Below are 22,461 nucleotides of genomic sequence, written 5' to 3' on the forward strand. Positions count from 1 at the left end.
AGTGGTAAGAAAAAACTGCCTTATTAAAAGGCAGAAATCTTCGGCCGGATCCCCGGCTCATGACCAAACAGCCTTCACAGGCCTAGACTGCCCCGGGCTTGGAAAGGGATAGGGGGAGAGATGGGGTAAAATGCAGGAAGAGGGATAGGGAGCAAAGCATTATGCATTGTACATAATGCAATAATAAATGCATTATGTACATACATTTAAGGCTCTCGCTTTAACATTGGGTTCTTTAAAACACTAATTATGTGATTGACAACCAGCTGCTTTAAAATATATCGAAGTTCACAGTCTATGGGAGCGTATCTATAATGCTTCATTATGTATTCAGCATTTTCCAGAGACAATGTTCTGAACGTGTGTAAGCAACACGAATAAAAGAAACTTAGGTGTTTATATATACCCAGGAGCAATTTCAAATCTGAATTTGAAAACAATACAATGCGTAAAGTAGAGATAAAGAAGAAAACGTACGTAAAGAATGAAAATAAGCAATCGATAAAAGCATCAGATTTGAAAACAAAAATCAGCTTTACACGGCTGTCTTTTAAGAAATAGAAGTTAAAGAGAACTATATATTAGGTGTTAAATTATTTTCAACTTCTTAATCAATCTTTTTAACTATATGTCTATCTTTCTTTTGCAGATGTTTACTTTTTTAATAGCCCATGACTCCATATTACAGAACGCCTGAGGATATTATCTAACTTATGCGCACAAGATTTATTTTTTGACTTTTTGGGATTTCGTATATTAACCATTTATTTAATTTCAAATACAAAGTTATCATCATGCAGTTTTCAGGGAAAGTTTTGCTGATTAAAATGGTGTCTGATGGCTGCAGTTACACCCTCAGCCCACATGGGGGCACCAGCAGCAGGTGTAATGAAGGGGACTCGATCCAAATCAGTTTGCTCTTTAGATCACGTTGTGTGACGTCATGTATCTGCAGCCGGCCTGCCTGGCATAGTCACCGAGGATGACCACAGTGTGCTTCACAGTGATTATTTATAGAAACATCACGGATGAGCTGCAGTCCCTCCTGACTGTTGGTGCCACCCTGGCAAGCTTGTGAATGAAGTCATTAAATGAGCTGCATCATAATTAGCTAATTAAATGCATTGCAAGTTTCTTCCCTTATAAGCACTGAAGAGCTACCTGCTCTAAAAATAGGGGAGACTGGGGTTGGTTGTCACACTCATTTTTTCCCACAGAAATTGTTCATCATCATCCGTCTTTAACAAAGTCATTTCTGCATTAAAGGGAAGATTAAAGCAACAATATGTCATGTTTCCACCTTTAAATAGTAGTTTCAATAACTGTCTTTTTTATAAAAAGTGTACTTACAGGACAGTGGATAGAGTCAGAGATCAGGGAGAGAGAGAGTGGGGACGACACACAGGAAGGCGCCACAGGTCGGATTCAAACCCTGGCTGCCTGTTTGGAGTACTTAAGCCTCTGAACATGGGGCGTGTGCACTAACCACTAGGTTACCATTGGCCACCCTAGTACAGATTCTTTCACAAGGGTAAATGGCATCTCTCCTATGACCACACAGGGCCTGCTCACATGTTTTCAGCACTATGTAACTTTTGATGCTGCCCACGGTTGTCTCCTGAGAAGTGCGTACAGCTTCATGGTACTAGTACACACAGCAGCCCGTCTCTGTACACAGTCGTCTCTCAACTGGAAGGTCAGGGGTTCGATCCCCAGCTCCTGCAGCCACATGTTGATGTGTCCTTGGGCAAGACACTTAACCCCTAGTTGCTCTTGCTGCATCGTTGGCAGCATGTGAAAGTGTATGAATAGATTATTAAATGCTGATGGACACTTTACATAGCAGCCTCTGCCATCAGTGTGTGAATGTGTGGGTGTGACCTGCGGTGTAAAGAGCGCTTTGAGTAGTCAGAAGACTAGATAAGCGCTTTACAAGCTCAAGTCCATTACCGTTCCTTTTTGATAACAACAGCTGAGAGACTAAAAAGCACAGTGACGGATGAAGCGAAGAACATAAGTGACCTAGCAGGAAACTGATCTGGAGTAAATATTGGACAGGCTTTTACACGTTGAGAGCTTTTTGAGACGGTAAGCTGCTAGTCTAACATGTTCACATCCAAAGCTGGCTATGTTGATAGACTCGGTGTGTTTTACGACAGACCATTTGTACTCAGAGCTTTGGTGAAAACAAAAAAATCATCCACCATGGAGACCAAATCTTATTTTTGAACCAGTCTGTAAACATGTTTATTTCTGATTCAGGATCTCATTAATTATTAAAGTGGACACTTGAGGAACTGCAATTTTTTTGCACTTCCAACTTGGCTTCATTATTATAAAACCGGTTGTCGCTTGATTAGAACATGAAGCTGGGGTCGAAGAGCAGCAAGTGGTTAGAAAAGAAATGGTTATCCAGGTCAGCAGTTAACCAGTTTATATTTTAGTCCAATTCAGATGTCGGCTTAGTAAAGCATGTACCTCAGTATTACCCATAGCATGAAATAGGCTACCATTTGTGGTTATAGCATAATGGAGTCAGGCGCCATCAACACAAACAGCAGAAAAGTTGAGCTCAGTGACTGAATTAGCTGAGGTAGCAGACAGCTAGCATAGCCACCTCTTCCTTTATATACATTTGAGCCTTTATTTGAGTATTAGAAGTTAACCCAAATTCAGTTGTGATGTAAGGGAAATGAGTTCACAGCCAAAACCATATTGGTCTGTAAACATGTCACCCTCTGCTATAAAGGTGGGTATTTAACATTGGAGTGAATGGGGATTGGCTCACTGTTATAGTCCCTCTCAAGTGGCCACTCAGGGAACTGCACATTTTGGATATACTTGAATATTTGATACCAACATATCAAGCAGCCCCCTTTTGTTTGTATGGCTCTTATGGGCACTGTGACTATACCAACCAAAACTTCCGCTACATATGAGTGCATTTTGACTCTAATCCTAAATGTCTTTAGATCATTTCACACCTTTCACATGAGAATATCAGCTCCCCTGCTGTCACTCGTTTCTTCCAGGAGAGAAGGAAGACACTGCTAAAAATAAACCTTGCAGGCTCTACAGGTTGCTGTGCTGCTGGATGCTGAGAGGCTGCGGGCTGCAGGTCTGGGCGGGGCCTGGATGCTGCTGGGAGGCTCTCTGAGATTTTCTCCATTGATCAGTACGCCGAGGAAGGCGGGCCATGTGACGTCACGGCCGGGCTGCTCGGCTGCGTCAGAGTCCAGCTGAGCGAAGGGAAGAAGGAAACGAGAAATAAAAAGGGGGAAAGCAGGTTCAGAGGGAGCGGACGGAGTGTGTCAGGGCTGTGTCGTGCTCACCGCGGACAGACACACACTGAACAAACACAGACGGACAGACAGACATGGAGAGCTCCACTGAGGAAGACTACAAAGAGAAATTATTATGGAACGTCAAACGAGAGGTAGGCGATGTGTTGACAGCCTGTCGACCCGCACATTTATATTTTTTTCCTGTTTTATTTCAACACACTCACGGTTGGAGGCTTGGACGTGTTGCATTAATATTAAGGCTTGTTCTTGCCTTGTTCGTCTCGATTTTCTTCATATTTTTTTTACGCAAGTGTACCAAATGAGGATGTGCATAAAATGAGGAATTTATGCACATATAGGCTAAAAACTGCACCTGCTTTCAGTTTTTCAAGTGTAAATATGTCTGTTTCCTTTGTCTGGACATTTTAATGATGAGTATATGGCTGTTCCATTCAGCTAAAAATAATGCTAAAGGAATATTCTTGCATTTTACATGAACATGCAATAGGTATTGAGGTAGGTGTTTTGTAATCTGCGGGTCCCTTTAATATTTGTTGGTATACTGTATTATGCGCCTTGCATGTAAACTGTGACATGTGAGATCCAAGTAAGGCTGCAACAAATAATTATTTTCAGTATCAATTAATCTACTTAATATTATAAGGGTTTATTTCTAAGCCCCCAAAAATTGTGAGAAAGTTGGGGGGAAAGAGACATCTTTAAATTACTCTCTTGTTAAACCGGTTGCCCTAACCCCAAATACAGTTCTTTTGTAAAATGACGTAAAAAAGCAAATCCTAAAATTTATGAAGCATAAACCGGCAAATGTTTGACAAAAGCACCAACATGATTTTTCGTTCAGCAAAATATTTTGGGATTACAATTCTTGGATCCCTGAATCCATCCATGAATAATCCAGCCCTGCAGGCAGACATCCTTGTTTTGAGCGCCTGTCTGAATTGTTCCAGCAGAGCATCCTTTTTCTACACAGGTTGTTTCTCCATTTGTCTCTACTAGCAGTTCAAACAGAGCCACAGGCTTTTTGTTCCTGCTGATGAATGTCTCACGTCTCTCCTGTGAGGAATCATAAATCATTACTCCTTTTAACCTCTCTGCCCACTCCACCGCTGTAATCCTCCTGCCGGGTTTACCCAAAGATCCACAGCCGGAGAGAGATTTCCCTGCTGCTGAAATGTCAGAGTAAATCAGCTGAATGTGGCAAGGTGTGGCTCACCGCCTCAGAGTAAGACTGAGTGTAAATGTGAGCTGGTAGTTCCATCATTTTAATGAAGAGGAAAGGTCACACTAAAAATATCAGGACCAAAATCAACCGGGGAGTCAAACGGGAGAGAGCTGTTGGAGATAGAAAACGCCATATTTAACAAGTGATACCTTATTATTTATTCATCTTATATTTACTTCAACTAAAAAAAAAACAATAATAAATCCTTATTGAGTGGCAAATTCTTCATGCAGAAGAGTCTGCTATCTAGTTGTTTCCTCCTGTTCTTGCACTTCAAGCTAACACTAATAACATCTACTGAGCAAGTCAGTTTTAGCAAGTCAATACTATTTGTTTCTCCAAGTTATACCTGTTGCACATCCTTCTCTGTTTCTTTAGGTGCAGTTTGTGTTTGGTGTCTATTTCTTTCCATTTTTATTATTTTTGTGTTTTTCAATTAATCCACCCACAACTTGAATTTGAAATTGTAATCTTTGGGAAAATGAAAAAACTGAGCGTTAAACCTCTTTAACATCTGCTTCTTTGTAGATAACCCTGTGGAAACGATTTAATTTGTATTATTAGTACTGTTGTTGTCAACCAAACGTAAGTTGAGTCAGTCATTTAGAAATCAGTAAAAAAGAAAGAGCAAAAATGTCTTCATGTTTCATGATTTGTCAAGTCTGATATGAATGAGGCTGATGCCAAAGGGCTGGTTTACAAAAGACTGTAGTTCCTTAGGGGGCCACTAGAGGTCAAGAAGTGAGTGCATCTCCATATTTCATATATTATATTCAACTTTATTGTAAAACATCTTTACATGGTATGGTAAAGGGTTTGAGTATCTCCAGATCATTTCTATATTCTGAACTGTACGGGACTCTAAATTGTATTTTTCCCAGGTAATGTAGGTTTTACAATGACCTGTAATAAGGGGTGTGGCCTCTTTGAGTGACAGATGGAAGCTGCTAGATATCTGCTAGCTGTCATCTCAGCTTCTTCTGTAGTTGATCTTAACCTCTCTGCTATTTTAGTGTTGTTCCTTTGGTAGATTTTTTCAGACAAATTGATATGATACCATAAGATACATACGTTATGATATTATGACATGTTACATTACATTACGTTTTTTTATGTTAGCTTACCTTAGGTTACGAAACGATTGATACAATACAGAAAAAGTTCCTGCTGTCTGAAAACAACTCAGATCTGGCTTTTACCTGGTGGTCAGGTCAGGATTGTTGTCAGCTTCTTTTGTGCAGAGAGAGAGACCAACCGGGTTCTGGTGACCTGCTGCTCACTCTCAGACTTTGTCATACAAACTTGCTGAAACAGACCAGAGATTATAATAGAGATACTAACAGCCGCAGAGCTGAGACTTAGTCAGAAGTTTCAGAAAATGTTTGGAGGATTTTCCAAACTGCCTTTCAAAGCAGCCTGAGTACATATCCATCTGTCTCTTTTAAGTTAACAGCCAGCATTTTATTAAAAAAAGACCTGCAGGTTGCTCACATCCCTGCAAGGATTCTGTTTGAATATCCGGGCTCGTCACCCATAGGTACAGGTCTTAAATAATTTACTCATCCTGACGTCTGTAAGGCAGAAAATAGCTGGAGTTATCTGCAGGAAGCAGAGATCTGTGTCTTCTAAAAAAACGGAGACCATTGGGGAAATAAGTGAAACATTGCATTCTTGGGTCACTGTGTTGTTGTGTGTTGATACTCTGAGCTGAATCTTCAAACTTACCTCCGGTCGTTGTGCTGTGTTTGCACCAGTTCTTTCTGCTTCCTGGTTGTTATCATTTCAAAAAGGTTCGCTGTGTACCATGTTTGGTTAGCTCTCTGATTTGGGGAAAACATGATCATGATTGGATTTTTGACATTGAATAGTATTAATATTTATAACTACAATGGTGCTAGTTTGAAGAGTTTTCTGACAATGACAGAAGCTTGAAGAAACCAGAGCATTGATAAAAACAACTAAGTTTATTAACATACACTAAAGTTGTCTAACACACATTTTTAAAATATTCCATCTGACTCATCACTCATATTCCAGTCTCAGTGTGTGGTGGTGTCTGTATCTGCACAGACTCAGGCTTCTCATCATGTCGCTGTGTTTGGGACATTTGTGTGTGTCGGTCATTGTGCAGAGGTGTATAGAGCTCAGATAGAACGCCGAGCTGCTGTACAGAGCAAACACTCCACAGGTCGGGGTTAAAAGAAAACGTTCAGGCTGTCTCTCTTGTGTGTTCTCTTAATGAGATGGCAAAAGGACAAACGTCCGTATTTGCCAACAAGTGAATTTGAACGGTCTGTCTGACAGAGGGCGGTGCAGACACACACAGGGAGGGGGGGTGGGGGGGTGGGGGGGTGGGGGGGGGGGGGGTGAAGAGAGCTGCAAACCAAATCCTTCTTGCACACTTGTGCAGCTGTAGACGTGGTTATTAATTATTTCTTTCTCACTGCTGTGGAACTAAAATAACACCTTCTTTATTTATGGTACGGGAGGTAGTTATTATTACAGGAATGTAATGGAAAGAAAAAGGACATGATTGACAGGTGGCCATGTTGTAACGGTTCATCAAGAGGCTTAAAACCTGCCTCAGCTCCAGCTCTCAGCCTGTTGTTAGGCTGACTGAAAATAAGGCTGAGACAGGATTTCCAACATGGCGGCTGCTGCCGATGAGCCTCCGGAGCCCCCTGCAGGAACAGATGGCTGGCGTCCATTAATATTTACGATCTAAGGTTACAATACACACTATGGAAAAGTTTCAAAGTATTAAAGATTTTTACCACCTGACTTCAGAACTATATGGATCTGCTGTTTGCAAATGTGCTATGTTGTTAAAAAATACAGCATTTTGCCCTCATTGGTCAGATATCGTGTGTGTGTGTGTGTGTGTGTGTGTGTGTGTGTGTGTGTGTGTGTGTGTGTGTGTGTGTGTGTGTGTGTGTGTGTGTGTGTGTGTGTGTGTGTGTGTGTGTGTGTGTGTGTGTGTGTGTGTGTGTGTGTGTGTGTGTGTGTGTGTGTGTGTGTGTGTGTGTGTGTGTGTGTGTGTGTGTGTGTGTGTGTGTGTGTGTGTGTGTGTGTGTGTGTGTGTGTGAGTGATCTAAACTCCTGGTGTGGTTGTCCTCAGTTCAGCCATGAGAAGCTCCTTTTATATATTTTTTTGTCATTACACATCAAACTGGGCTGTGAGAGACTCAGAGACCGGTCATGTTTGTCCATGCTCAGAGCTCTCTGTCTCTTTAAGCTGCTCTGTGCTCGCTCAGTGCTGCTTGGCAACTGAAAGCTTCAGCGGCGCACGCAGAAGCTAAATTGCATCAGTTGGTGATTAATATCAGAGCAGCGAGGCGCTCCGTCAGGTTGTTCTCAAACAAAAAGAGAAAAGAGCCTCTCTCTGTGTTCACCTGTTGTATCCAGCATCCTTTTCTTTTAGAGAGATATACAGTTAGTGCTTAAAGGAAGGGTTTCCTTTGTTACGTTGAAATTGAATACTTATTGATGCATTAGTAATCTATAATATTGCCTCTGTATCTGGGGCTCCTGCTTTGCGGCTGAACTAAACCAACCCCCCCCCCCAAGCTGCCGTTTTTAAGGACTTGGAGGGGAAAACAAGCCGGTCTTGCAGAAATACAACAGTTTTTTATTTTATACTTTTCTCCTGATCAATCATATTTAGTAGTGTGTGGCACTTTTTAAATCTTGTAAAAACAATCATGCATATTCCAAAATGAACTGTCAACAAATGCCCAAAATCAACATCTTAAATTGATTCTTAAAATCCCAGAATAAATCTAGCATGTAAAAAAAATAAAAAAATTTAACTCACTATTTAGATTGGGAGGTAACATCAGCATTTTCATCACTTTTACTGCTCTGCCTCTAGGCTCTGTCATGTAGCTGCTGTTATAAGATGGCTGGGTAACTGGGTTTGCTAACTGGTTTAGATAATTGATTCTACCCGATCTAAAAGGCCGCTACGTTTTTCTAAAAAGCTCCACAACTGAAATGGTAATAGATATTGGTGATGCTTTTTCACATAATGGAACACTAAACACTGAAGCTACATTGTCTGCGACATGGCAACCTTGGTGTGCATCAACTTGAGGAGGGGGCGGTGGGAGACAACTCTCTTTAATGTTTTGAATTTGGACTGCAGTACCAATTTTAAACACTATGTGTCAGAGTTATAAATTGTTTTAATTGTGGTGTCTTTGTGTGTTGTGGTGTGAAGCGTCCTTGAAAGGCGTTATATGAATTCAAGCTATTATTATTATTATTATAGTACCTTCATCTAAAGGTTTTAAAGACTGCATTGATAAGTGTCCCTGAGAATCTTCTTACTCAATGTTTTTTCCCCAAAAGGCAGCGTAAGAAGGAGGACAATTAGAAAGTGGATTAAGAGAACAAAATCTTTACCCTGATGAAGAGTTATTGTAGCTCTGAAGATCTTAACCTTTTCTCTGTCCTTCGTAAGTTTCAGCATGTTCTTTTTTATGCCGTATTTGAACCCAGTTCCCTCAATCACTTTTACATATGCACTGAGATTGAGCTGTCAGTCATACTACAGTCAGCTCCCTTTTCGGCAGAAGAGCTGTGAGCTTCGTGAGCACGAGGAGTCTTCTGCACAGAGATCTATGACAAATTTGATAATGGCAGATGATGGAGAGAAAGCAGGGAGCGCGGCGATCCTGGAGTCTGAGCCGCACTTTGTAAAACTGACAGACTGGAATTTAAATGACAGGATGAGAAAACGGGGGCCCACAGTGCCTGAAAAACAGCGTCCAATTTATTCGGTTACAATTTGTTCTTCTGAGGAGTTTTTTTTTCCAGAGTTGTGGGATTTCTTTGGAGTACAGATATGATCACTTTTGGCAGACATCTTAAAAAAGAGCATTTGCCCAGTTCAAGTTTTGTTTGAATTAGACGTCAGAAGTCTGCAGCCACACTTTCTATGATCTGAATATGTCTGCAATTCTTACTGCAAAGAACACAAAACTCCAAATGAATCCTGAAATCCTGATAAATCCAGATGAAGCCACAGAGTCCAACACTGTCATGACAGTTTCTGCCTTTCTATCAGTGTTACGTGTAATTGGACGTATTTACAGTATAAACAAAAGAGTAGCGAGCAGATAAGAGTATAAAGCAGCTTCATTAAGGTCAATCTGGTCGCCCACCAGTCATGGGATGTAAATGCTATCACCCTTGCCTGCTTTTTTTTTTTTTTTGTGAATTTTCCTAAATATTACGTGCTCTGTTTGCACATCGGCTCACTCGGACTTAACGCAGACAATTTAGGGGGGCTGGCTGGAAAAATAATGGGGAAAGTTGTGGTGAATAATTTTGCCGTTTGCTTTCATACATGCAGATCCCCCTGAAAATATCAGGATACATTCAAGGAGTTTGTGAATGTCTGGATAAAGCTTAACTGTTTTCTGCTTCTTAGAAATCATACATGATGTTTTAGTTTAACATTAAAAGTCCTTAAATCCTCCCTGCCTTAACTGGCATGATTGACTTCTTTTTTTTTTAATGGAAAGTTGCAAAAATTGTTCAGCCCTGTTGACAATAATCAGTTCAAGTGTAAAGTGTTTTTCTTTTTCCAGACACCTTAGACAAATATTTCACAGTTTGTCTAGAAAACAGAAAGTCAACTCCACACTTCCACACTCTGACCAGGTTAGTGGAATCTGCTGCCATAGGCCTCTCATTTTCTAAAAACCATTTCCCCTGTTTACCACACTGAGCTGCCTGAGTTTTCATATTGCACCTCCCAGCTAACCAACATTAGATTTCATATTCCCTGCAGAAATGTCTCTGAACTTTATTCAGCAGACTGTTGGGTAGCCTCAGACACCATCTTATTTTATGACTGCTGCTCCTTGAATTGACTCTCAGTGCTTTACTCCACATATATTTTAACTGCTTGATATTTTATACTGTGTGGTTAAAAGCAGATTTTTCTCTGTGTTGTCCATAGACTGTATAAAACATGGACGTAGTCTCAGTGACGTCACCCAGGAGTTTTGATAAAGATGATGCCATATGGAAAACGTTGACTCTAACTTGTCAAGAGGCAAAAAGGTGGAGCTGAGGCAGGCCAAAGGAATATCTTGGTTGATAAAACATGCCCATTTTGCTCTTCCAGCTCGTCACCTAGCTAACATAGTCCCCTTAAAACTTCACAAACTAAACCGACAGTTTAAGGTTGGTAACAAGATTTAGCTAATATGAAGCGTAGGCTCCATGGCTAACAGCTACAATGTGCCCACGTGTCAGTCAAATCAGCCACACCCCTAATTATCCCAAGTTATGAAAAACTCTCATCTTAATATGATCAAAACAGATACGTTATAAAAAACCTCTGTATAGTTTTTACTAATAATGAAATAAGCTATAGAGACCAAAACCATTTAATGTCCCAGGCTGTAAACATTTAATTTATTTTCAGTTTTAAAAAAAATAAAAATAAAATGGTGGGCTTTTTAAGCATTTATTAGAGAAACAGGGTGGTGGATGGAACCAGATATCATGGCAGGGAGAGAGTGGGGAATGACAAGCAGCAAAGGAGCCACAGGCCGGATTCGAACCCAGGCTGCCCACTCCAAGGAATGCATCCTTTATACATAGGGCCCACAAACTATCCACTAGGCCACTGGTACCCTAAGATTTTTGCCAAACAAATCAGGTTTTGTTGTTGCTTATTTATTTATTTTCCAAAGAAAATGATTTTGTTTAACCGTTTCATATAAGAAATATCAAGCTCGAGGTTGTGCTGTTTTAATAAATATATGAACAGCTGTGAAATACCACTTTACCTCGTTGTTTTCTTAATGCAACTTTTCTTTCATTAATGTAGTTCCTGGTGTGTGTGGGTGTCTGGTATGTTAAACAGGAACAGTTAAAATGCAGTTAGACCAGATCTGTGGGCTAATGGCACCGTTCATACTGGACAGTCAGTTTAACAAGGTGACAGTCTCCATATAAAGTGGATATTGACAACATTTTGGCATTTTAATGTCTGAATTATGTATTATAAATAATTTTCTTCTGAGAGAAATACTATGGATCTGCTGTAAAAGACGTGGCCATAACTTTAAGCTTGTATGCAGTTTTATAATAATCACAGACAGACCCAGATGGCCATTTACATGCCTATATCAAAGTCAGAACCAAACACGGAGAAGCAACGTTCAGTTTCTATGCTCCCTATATCTGGAACAAACTCCCAGAAAACTGCAGGTCTGCTGAAACTCTCAGCTCTTTTAAATCAAGGTTGAAGACACACCTGTTTACAGCTGCCTTTCATTAGCTTTAATAAGATTTTAAATTTTAACTCTGCACTGTAACTTTTAACTCTTTTTATATTTTTACTTTATTTATTTCAATTAATTTAATTTGAATTATTTCTATTTGAACATATTTTCAGATTTAATCATTTCAGTGATTTTTAAATTTTCTATTTGAATGTTTCTTTTCTTTCCTCTGTCATGATGCTTTTGATGTCTTGAGTGAAGCACTTTGAATTGCCTTGTTGTTGAAATGTGCTATATAAATAAACTTGCCTTGCCTTGCCTATATGACTTCTCCATCATTTGTTTCTTAGCTGGTGTATTTTTAGATGAAAAATGTTCATCTTAGTTTTTAGTAAAATTTTCTTCCCTGTTTTTCTTATTTCTAATGTCAGTTTGCAGCTGCAGGTTTATTGTTGTGCAGTTGTGTAACATCACATGAAAAACCAGACAGTGGAAAAATGGGAGGCATTGAAATCTCTCACTGAGGTGAATTTTCTCCTCTACAGGCAGGTCAAAGGTCAGGGTTACAGAACAACAGCAGCCATAGAGATGGTAGAGAGTTGGAGTCAATCATAGGTTCAGCTTTAGTTCAGGTCTGCTGTCAAAGCTGAACATAAACATGAAAGCTTCTGTGTTCCTACAAAAGAAATTGTCTTATTTACATGCCATAGCTCGTAGGCATTCTTTATTTGACCTTGGTGTCTCAGATGTGGAGGCAGTGAGTATGAGTAGGGATGCTGCTAGGGATTAACTTCTTCGTTGAATGACCATAAATTTAAATTCAGCCCGATCTAAAAAAATAGAAAAAACTTGGAGGACAGTCAAATTGAGCCAAATTGATCTAACACGGGATCACAGCATCTGCTGGTAAACAATGTCCAAGTGGCTTGCTGAGTGTGGCTAACGGTAGCTGTGCTAGCACCACCACAATAACATTCAACATTACAGAAAGCGTCTTGTAAACCGCTGTTTACTGCAGTATGTAACTTCGGCAGTGGGGGGTCATCTCGCGAGAAGCGCCCACAGCTTTACGAAATGAGTTTGCACTTCAGTTATGAGGAGATGCCAGTTGGACCGCCTCGGTGGTGTTTGGATACAATGGCTAAGGGATGAAGAGCTTTGAACTGAGTGCTGCTACAGTCTGACTTTTATCATCACACAACCGAGCAATTTAACTCATCCTGTTTATCAATTAGACCCAAACAAGGCGGAGGTGTCAGACAGGCCTGGCTTTAATTACTGACGACATTAATTCTGCAGAGAGAGCAGAGTTAGAGGAGCGAGCACAGACTGAGTCAGTGTTGTTGAACTCACTCAGCCTCTCCTCCTCAGAGACGCAGCACAAACACTCGTCTGAATGTTTCCGGGTGTCGGGGTCTTAATTGGAAGTCAGTGGTGCGGCTGTTTGGGCGACACTGTCAGAGCTGATATTAATAGCTGTCACAATGTCAAGAGAGAGCTGTATAATTCTTTCATATTTATGTTTATCTTTCCACACTATTAGGCCTTCATTCTTATTGTCAGCGGTGGTTATTGGCATTAATAACAAAGGCGTTCTGAATGAGATGTGAGCTGGGGGGGGGGGGGGTTAGGCAAAAGAAAACCAAGACATGAGCTCTTTTCACACATGGATTTAAGACATTTTCTCAATAATTTTAGGACATTCAGGCCCTGAAACTTTCTGGAAATCCACACTATAACTCACAGCAGAAGATTATCTAAGTTTGCCACGCTCTAACACCTCGAAATACAGACAAGTGAAAAGAGTGATTTTTCTTTTTTAAATTGCTGATCAACAACATACAATTCAACTCTGTGTGATAATACATTTGTTTGAGATCGCTACTGTATGCAAAATGGACGTAGCCTCGTTGACGTCACCCCTCGGTTTCTGAAGAGGCATTATGAGGCAGGACGACTGTGGTCACCATGTTGGAAATGCTATCTCAACCTAACTTTTGATAAATATAGAAATGGTTGAGGCGTGCCTTAACCTCCTAGCACACAGCCACAACGTGACCACCTATGAGGCCAAAATACACAAGTGATCTTCTGCAGCCCCTGCATGTATATATATATATATATATATATATATATCTGAGTATTTTCTCCTGTAGAAAATGTGTCTTTTAATCAACATATTACAAGGATGAAACCTATCATCTATTTTGTATCTGTTATTGACTACAGTCATATTCTTCTAAGGAATATTCCTTATATGTCAAAAACCTTCACCTTGATAAACCAGATTCTGGTTCTGATATAGTTTGTAAGAATAAACACTGCAGCGTCTCTGGCTGCTAAAGGCTGAAGGCGCTTGATCTCTTTTCAACATTTTCTGTCTGTCTGCAAAGTGCTAATTACTGTGGAGTTTCTGCTCCCTACTTTCCAGAAGTCTCTCTTCTGTTTAACAGTGGGGGCAACACCATGATGTCTCAGAGGATTTTTCTCTCAGCACAGTCTGACATCCAACAAGTCAGCTTGAGAGAGAGAGAGAGAGAGAGAGCCGCAAAACGTACATTTATCAGTATGAAAGCAGATAATTACTGCAGTGATCATGTCCAGATTTAGAGATGTTGAGGTTTTTGTAAAGATCTGTTTTACTTTCAAAATGCACACAGATAAAATATGATTACTTTTTGTGGTTTCCAAGACTGATTTAAAAGTCAGTAAACACAAACATGCAGACAGGAACATGCTTGTTACTCGCTGTGAAGAGGACCATCAGTTATGAGCAGGACTGGAAGAAAAAACATCAAATTATAGTCTGGTGCTTCTCTGATCTGCACAGAGAGGAATTAATAGCAGTGACATCTCAGTGAACACTCTGCTAATGACTCAGAAACACTAACTCACACTGTGTGTGTGTCTCTTTGTATGCAGGTGAAGCAGACTATGGAGGAAGCTGTGACGAAGAAGTTTGTCCACGAAGACAGCAGCCACATCATCGCTCTGTGCAGTAAGAACAATTTTTCTGTCAATACACACTCACACACACCGTCTCCTTTTCTTCCTGTCCTTGTCCTGCCAACACACACACACACTTGTTGAGCTCCCCAGCAGGTGCCTTGGTGCTGTGTCTCCGTCAAGGACTCTCTTTGACGTCACTGAGCTGCGGCATCAATGGAAAGTTAATAATCACAGTGGAGCTAATGGAAACCAATTTCTGAGACAGGCTGTCAGGCTGTACAGAAACCAGGCTTTCTGAGCTTTCTGTGTGTGTGTGTGCATGTGTGTGTGTGTGTGTGTGTGCGTGTGTGCGTGTGTGTGGAATGATGACTGGATACTTGGTCTTGCAGTGTGTGACTCACAGCTTCCAGTCGGTCACAGATCTAACTCTTCCTGTCGCTTCAGATCATAAGACAGATGAATAATGACCCTGGGTGTCTTGTCTGTTTTACGGGGTAAACAAACATAAGTGCATTGAAAACAAACAGCAAGGGGCTTCCTAAATAGGGATTTGCACGATCAGACAACTAAATGAAGAAACGTTGTCACCCTCTGTTGTTGGCACCTGAATTACTAGTTGGTTTAATATGAATTAACTGGGCCCACAAAGCTGGTTGTGTCTTAGCTGTAACGCAGACACCCACCACTAGTCAGCGCTGTAGCTCTGGTTAATGAGCCTGTTCTTCTTGCTCTACTGCCAAGATGTGAACCAGCACTGTGGATAGATGACATCTCATAGAAGCACTCGACTGAAGCAATATGTAACCACATTCAGAACAGGTATGTGGTCGTTAACCTCAGTCCACCATTGTGAACAAACATTCATGCCTTCACTTGGAAATCAAATCAACAAGACATATCAAGATGGTCACTCGACTGGAAATGAACGGCACATGTACGAGCGTCACTGCTTGACACCGTGGAGACTGATAATGCTTGTTATTATCCACTCGGCAAGCGACAGACAGAACGAAAACTGCTAGTGAAATACAAAGATACTCCGATTAAAAGCTAATTGACTGGTGAATAAATCTGGTAATATCAGTGCATATCTGCGATCAAAGTAACCGATACTGATAGTCACTGAATATGCCAATATCGGCCGTTCGGTCGAGCTGTAATGGAGACAGCTGTAGAAGTTTTTTTGCTAATTTTTCACAAAGTTTCACATTAAATCAACAGTCTGATTCATTCAAGAGTCAATTTCACTTAAAGTATTTCACAGTTTGCAGAGGGTGGAGGTCATCAGTTATTAGCTTCAGCGTGTCCCCACATTGTAAACTATACTAATCCTATCTGATTCCTTTCTTTTACTTAAAGGAGTGATTCCAGCATGTTCTGTACAGATCAAAGAACAAGGTTCATTTTCACCGCTGACTTGTTAAAAGTCAAAGATTAAGTAAAAAGATTATAATAACCGTCTCTCTCCCTCGTTGTGTAGCGACAGGAGGGCTGTGGGCTTCTATGATCCATCATCCTCACTTTATCAAACATGTCGCTCATGAATGGCAGGGAAGCACCGTCCTTCCCTGTCTGCCCGAGGAGTGGACGTCTGACCTGAGAACAGAGCGGGGGGTGTAAATTAAACTGTCACTCTTTGATTCAATAATCGCTGTTGAATATGACGTCTCTCACCTTTCACAGAGCGGCATCCTGTCACTGGTTTTAAACACATAAGAGTGAAGAAACACTTGATTGATCAATTGCTGAGGTCGCAGGTTTGTGACGGGGTGTGTAGCAAGCTGGCAGGTCGAAAAACACAGATATACTCACACAAGAGTAAGATGAGGGAAGGAAGGGACTTACCTTTTAAAAGGTACATTTCTGATGGAGAACACTGCCAACGCCAAGTTATCCTACCTTTCCAAACACTCACCATGACAACAGGTATTTCACGAAGGACTTTACACCTACTGAGAGCGATAGGTGTCAGATTTAAGGTGTAACTTCTTCCTATAGGAAAGCAAAATCAGCTGACATTTTCTATATGAACATTTCTTTACACACCGCCTCTGTAAATATATTATATGTATATATTTACATATTCTAATGTTTGAAATACGATATTTCCAAACACCATCAGTATCACAGAGCTCTTCTTAATCCTCAAGTAACTCCACCACATGCACTGTGACTCTGCCTCTGAAGCTGTTTTCTATTCATAGACGTCGAATCGGATGTTTCTGTTTCCGTTCTGTTGTTTGTATTAGGTCTCTTTCATGAGACAGATTGCTCTGAGTCATCATACTAACCCGGCTCGGTGACCAAATGACCCCCTGAGGGAAATTACAACACGGCCCTCTTGAACCTTTGCTGTGTGCTCTGCTCACATGTGCAGATTGAACAGTGTGTGTGAATCTGTGTGTGTCTGTGTGAGTGTGAGTGTGTGTGTGAGAGATAGAGAGAGAGAGTGACAGAAAGCATTGATGGTGAAAGCTGTGTCATCTTCTGCTTCATTATTATATTTTCTTACAAATGGAACAATTTGCTTGTTATTTACTCGTAGTCGTCTGGACAATCATGAATGTCTGCTTTTCAGAAGAAGCACAGCTGGTTAAATTTAGACCATTAACTAATCCCTTTGTGGGCTACAAATAACAAGAAATAGCACGACATTGAGAAAAAGTCAGACTCAGGACACATTTTAAAGTGTTTAAATATTTTTGAAACATAAACCTGGTGCAAAAAACCTCAAACAAATCAAATGGTTTGATTCATTGAGCATATATGAATATACATATATGAGTAGCTATGCCTGATAGATATTTGAAACAATCGGATGAACTCAGTACAGACGGTATTAAATTAAATGATCTTATGGTGGATGAAGATAGCACTGTTAATGTCACAGAGCATTTTAGCTCCTTCATGTAAATGTGAGCATGCAGGCTAACGTCATGACGTCACCGTGCTTTGGCTAACATCATCCTCTGCGCTCCTGGTTAAGGTGTAAAAGGTAAAGGTCAGATGCTAATGATAAGCAGTGATGTCAGTGCAGGAGTGAGTCACAGCCGGTCCACTCTCACTGCTAACACCTGTTCATTGTGCTTCTTCTTTTGTTAATGAGAGCCAAATGAACTCCAGTGTTTCATTAGTGGAGACGGTGGACTGAAGGAGGGGACTAACTCGATTATTTAATTAAACTGTCACATTTAGGCTTTGTGTCTGCAGCCAGGTGTGATGCAAAAACTCTTTATTACCAATTTACACTTTCAAGAAACGCCTTTTCTTGAGAACATTTCCATAATTTCTGCTTCATTCCTGTGTTTTTGTTTTACAAGGTTACAGGAACTCAAACTTTTTAGCTTTGTTTACATTTTTAAATAAAGATTAGAACAAGATAACTTGTCTTTAGGCTGACTTACAACACCAAATCGTATGTAATACTTGGTCTGAGTGGCAACCTCCTGTGCCGCAAAATGAAGCCAACGCTAAGGTGCAAAAAGACTACAGTCTAACTCCCAATTTCCACATACTCCCTGTGAGCTGTCAGCACCATGGTTTTGCTCTGTCAGACGGCGTGCACCATGGTCCGTTTCTGGAGTGTGAGCGCAGCCATTAGCAGTTGTGCACAAATCACAGGAGAATGACAAGATCACGCGGGAGTTTTGATAGAAGTTTCTGAGATCGTTAGAAGATCCGAGATCCATCAGAGCCTTTCTCCACCAACGACTCGAGCACAAACATCGGTCTGCCAACTGCTAAGAAGAACTGCCGTCTGACTTTCTGCCATGGTGAACACTTCAATACATTACATTTTGTTTTTTCCAAATACACTTGAACACCCCATCATCTCTCCTCTCTTCCATCTGTAACTTCTGTCGACAGTTTGTAGGGAGTAAGTAAGCGGGGAAAAATGCGAGCCAGAGGTAGAGGTTGTGCAGGAAGTTGTCTGTTCTAGCCTTAGGTTTACATTTAATATCATATTTACGCCTACATTCAAACACTCAATAAGCGACGGCTATGTCTCCTATACTTTGAGCCAGTCTTGGGGAAACGATTTGAATAGTTTGTCAGAGACGCCAACAGAGTTTGTTTCACGGCTTTGTTGCCAATGCAAATATGCAAAGTTGTTTTTGATATTGCAGACCCATAAACCTTCCCCCAAATAGATGTGCAACACATCAGTAATGAATTTGTGGGGGTGAAACAAAAACTTAAAAAAAGACCTTTATTCATTTTAGTCTAGGATAGAATACATTTATTTCAATGGCAGATATCCTGATTAAATATTTTCAGAGTGTAATTAAATGCTTTGTCGAATGTCTTCAAATGAAATCCCTCTAAAATATCGGGTGTGTAACTTTTCTCTGCATCTTTTTTGATTACACACATATCAGCATCTTGCAAAGAGCTTTTTATTTTGTACATTTATTGAATGTAGGATGAAGAGTCGAGAGAAGTCACAAGTCAAGTACGATCTCTTATAAAGCATCTTTTTAGAGCCTCATAAATCTTCTAAAACACCTTCATCTCTTGTGGCTTTTGATGGTATCAATCTCTGCGCGTACATGAAACCAGTTGTCGAGTGTAAATTAAACAAGATATCAATGAATACAAGATCTTTTCTCATCATGCTAGCTCTTCTTCCGGTTCTGAGATTAATAACAACGAGCCAGTTGGCTTGGACAGCCAGTAAGATGTGAGTGGGCGATGGTGGCATCCCAGTTAAAGACAGGAACCTGCAGGATGTTTGTTGGCTTGTCTCTCTGCGTGGTTGGACTTCGCTGTTGTGTAACTGTGTCCATGTGTAGGAGTCCGAAACTTCTCCACAACATTTAAACTGATCACATAACTCACCCTCATTAGCCACCCGCATGGGGGAGTCAAGTTGTGTAATATGAGGGATTTTTTTTTTTTTTTACAGTCTTGCTCAATATGCTGCTTTATGTGTGTGAGACTAAAAAGATAAGTAAAAGAAAATCTTCAGTCTTTAACTGTATCCCAAACCATAGTCTGCCCTGACATCAACCAGTGCATGTGCTATTTATAGAGCGCATAAAAATACTGTCGTCAAAATTCTGCCGTCACCTTCACTGGCTCCATTTTCCCTTCATGCCAAGATGAAAAAATAAAAAATAAAATATTCAAGTATGAGTAGAACAGTCATCCATCTGTTGAATCAAGCTGCCCTTAAAATATTCAGTCTTTAATTAACGGCACAGCCTGTAATTAAAGGACTAATGGGTAATTATAGCTGAAGCCCATGAAGATGTCATTATGTCATAGCTTTAGAGAAGCCCGACGAGGAAGACATTTGTACAGCCTCCATCTTAGGAAGCAGAAAAAAAGCTACAGTTTGAAAAAGAAAAAATAAATAAATAAATGAGATATATAAACAATGGGCTTGCAGCTGCAGACTTAAACATGGTGGGGGACCTAAAACACTGCGAGTGCTCTACTAATCAAAGACGTTCAGGGCTGCTGGCCCTGCCCGCCAGGTCCCTAGACATTTGGAAAGTACTACCCCCTCGAGCAGGGATAGATCAATGACCCCAGGTCTAAATCGAGACCCTGGTTCCTGTGGTCAAAATGCACACGGTTCCTTAAAAGGTCCCTAGCTCCGGGGAAAGTTCCTGCGGTTGAAAGGGGACTATAGATTTTGTGAGAGGGGGGGGGGAAAGACGCTGACAGCACTTGTTGACTGAAGCATGATAATTCTCTCTCTCTCCTGTTTATCATAATCTTTAAGAACACGGGGTTACAAAGTACTTTGTCGTACAAGAAAAAGCATACATAAGAACAAAGTAAAAGAACCCAGGCCAGCTTTGTTACGATTTGTAAAAAGTAATATTGACATTATATTTCTATTTTCTAGTAATCACATTTTTGCCTTGGGTAGAAAACGTAGAAATGACGCCTGTCAGTCTGTAAATGTCCATGTCGCTGTTATTCCTGTGCGCATGGAGCGGGGCTAAGAGACGTAAAAGGAGATGAAAAAAGGGGTGATAATTGATGTCTGTGATTGAGGGCTAGAAGGAGGACATAATTTGATTAACTGGGAGAGTACGGGGGAGTGAGGCGGAGGGGAAGGAGAGATTGGTGAGTAAGAGAGGAAGGGAAGGCCTGCAGCAGCTAATGGGCTCATTAAGAGGCTCGTGGTCGTGTAATGACCTGCCACAGAACTGACATCTGCTGGGGCTGCCGATCTGTAGACAGATGAACGGACAGAAATAGAGAATTAAGTAGGACAGAGATAGTGGACGACAGTGATAAAAGACAAAAGAAGAGGGAGATTTAACCAGTGGGGAAAAATGAAAGGGCAAATTAGCATGGTCATACTCATCCTGTGTGGTTGTCAGAGGGATTGAATCAGATTGTGACAAAAATGTCTGTCGTCAAACAATCCACAATAAGGTAACACATACTCTGTTTTATTAGGTTTTTGTGTTTAAAAAAAGGACTTTGAATATGTGTGCTTTTTGTTTGGAACAATGTAGATCAGGGGCGGGCAACTGGCGGTCCGGGGACCACATGCGGCCCCCCCATCAACCCTCAACGTGGCCCTCAGGTCATTTTTTTACATATCATTTAACTGGAAAACATGACAAAATCTACCATGAGATCATGAAAACCAGAAATATGTCCATAATAATATCCGATCACTGGTATATGTTGAGTTCAATTTGAGACATAATCGACTGTAATCGTTTTTGTATCCTACAGTTTGGCCCCCTGGCAGTGAGAATTAACCAAATTTGGCCCTTGCTGTGACCAAAGTTGCCCCAGCCCTGATGTAGAAGATACTTTTTCATCACTGAGAATATTTTATAGACTTAGAGTGGAAAATAGATAAATTGAGAAAATAATCTGTAGAAAATAATGGCAGTAATGGAACCCCCGACAGGGTGAGCAGGACCCAGACCCTGATGCAGAGGGGGTCTAGTCTCACCCTAAAGGAGGTTAATCTGTGGTAACAACCCACTAACTGTACATTATCCCACTTATTACAGCTCTACTTACTCAGGAAAGAGAAATGATAAATTCTTCCGCTAAACAAAAAAGTCTGTTGGGACACAGTTAACCACGCCACTTTCTTACATTAAACTGAACAGTTCCACTGATGGTGAAGTGAAACATTGTGAACACATCTGTATGAATCAGCTCAGCACCCTGACCCCTAAAGCTTTCTGCCTCATCGTGTTGGAGTCTGTGGACATTTTTTTTTAAACACCACGTGCTAACTGAATGGACCTCCTCCGTCCATCATAACTACATCATTTAACTTTTTACATCTTTTATCCTCCGTGTTGCGCTGTTCTCGTCTCTTTTCTCTTTTCACCAAAGTAAACGGACCAACATCTAATTAACTGCACTTCTTCCCACGGATTGATATGATGAGTTACACTAACTGTAAACATAATACGGTATGATTATATGACACGGCTCTTTTCACAGATTTTTCGAGGACTCCATCCGCTCTTCTTAGTCACAGTTTGTTCTTCTTAACAGCATACCTTTTGCTGTAAGCAATTGGCCAATCAGGATCAAGTATTTAACACAGTTCTATAACGCTATCTATTAAAAACTTGTTGCCCCTAAAATAGCTGATTTTATTACTGCTAATTAAAAAATATGATTTTTCACATACACACGTCTCTCACTGTTTGTATTTGGAGGGATTATGAAATGAAACACCGCTTGTATGACGACAGAGGTGCAGTTTTTCTGCAGTCTGTAAAAAAGTTACTCAAATCTATAT

At 40.6% G+C, this 22,461-nt stretch overlaps 1 protein-coding gene across 2 annotated transcripts in view; it reads left to right on the forward strand.

The window, feature by feature from the left end:
- The first annotated feature begins 3,233 nt into the window (after positions 1–3,233).
- sgsm2 (small G protein signaling modulator 2) overlaps positions 3,234–22,461 on the forward strand; it is a 77,031-nt gene continuing 57,803 nt past the window's right edge. For both annotated transcript variants that reach the window (XM_061046045.1, XM_061046047.1), the window contains exons 1-2: positions 3,234–3,436; positions 14,694–14,769. In XM_061046045.1, coding sequence (XP_060902028.1) covers positions 3,377–3,436; positions 14,694–14,769 — 136 coding nt within the window. In that variant the 5' untranslated portion in view covers positions 3,234–3,376. The remainder of the gene's footprint in view (positions 3,437–14,693; positions 14,770–22,461) is intronic.

The sequence above is a fragment of the Labrus mixtus genome, chromosome 9, assembly GCF_963584025.1.
Source record: "Labrus mixtus chromosome 9, fLabMix1.1, whole genome shotgun sequence".
NCBI lineage: Eukaryota > Metazoa > Chordata > Actinopteri > Labriformes > Labridae > Labrus > Labrus mixtus.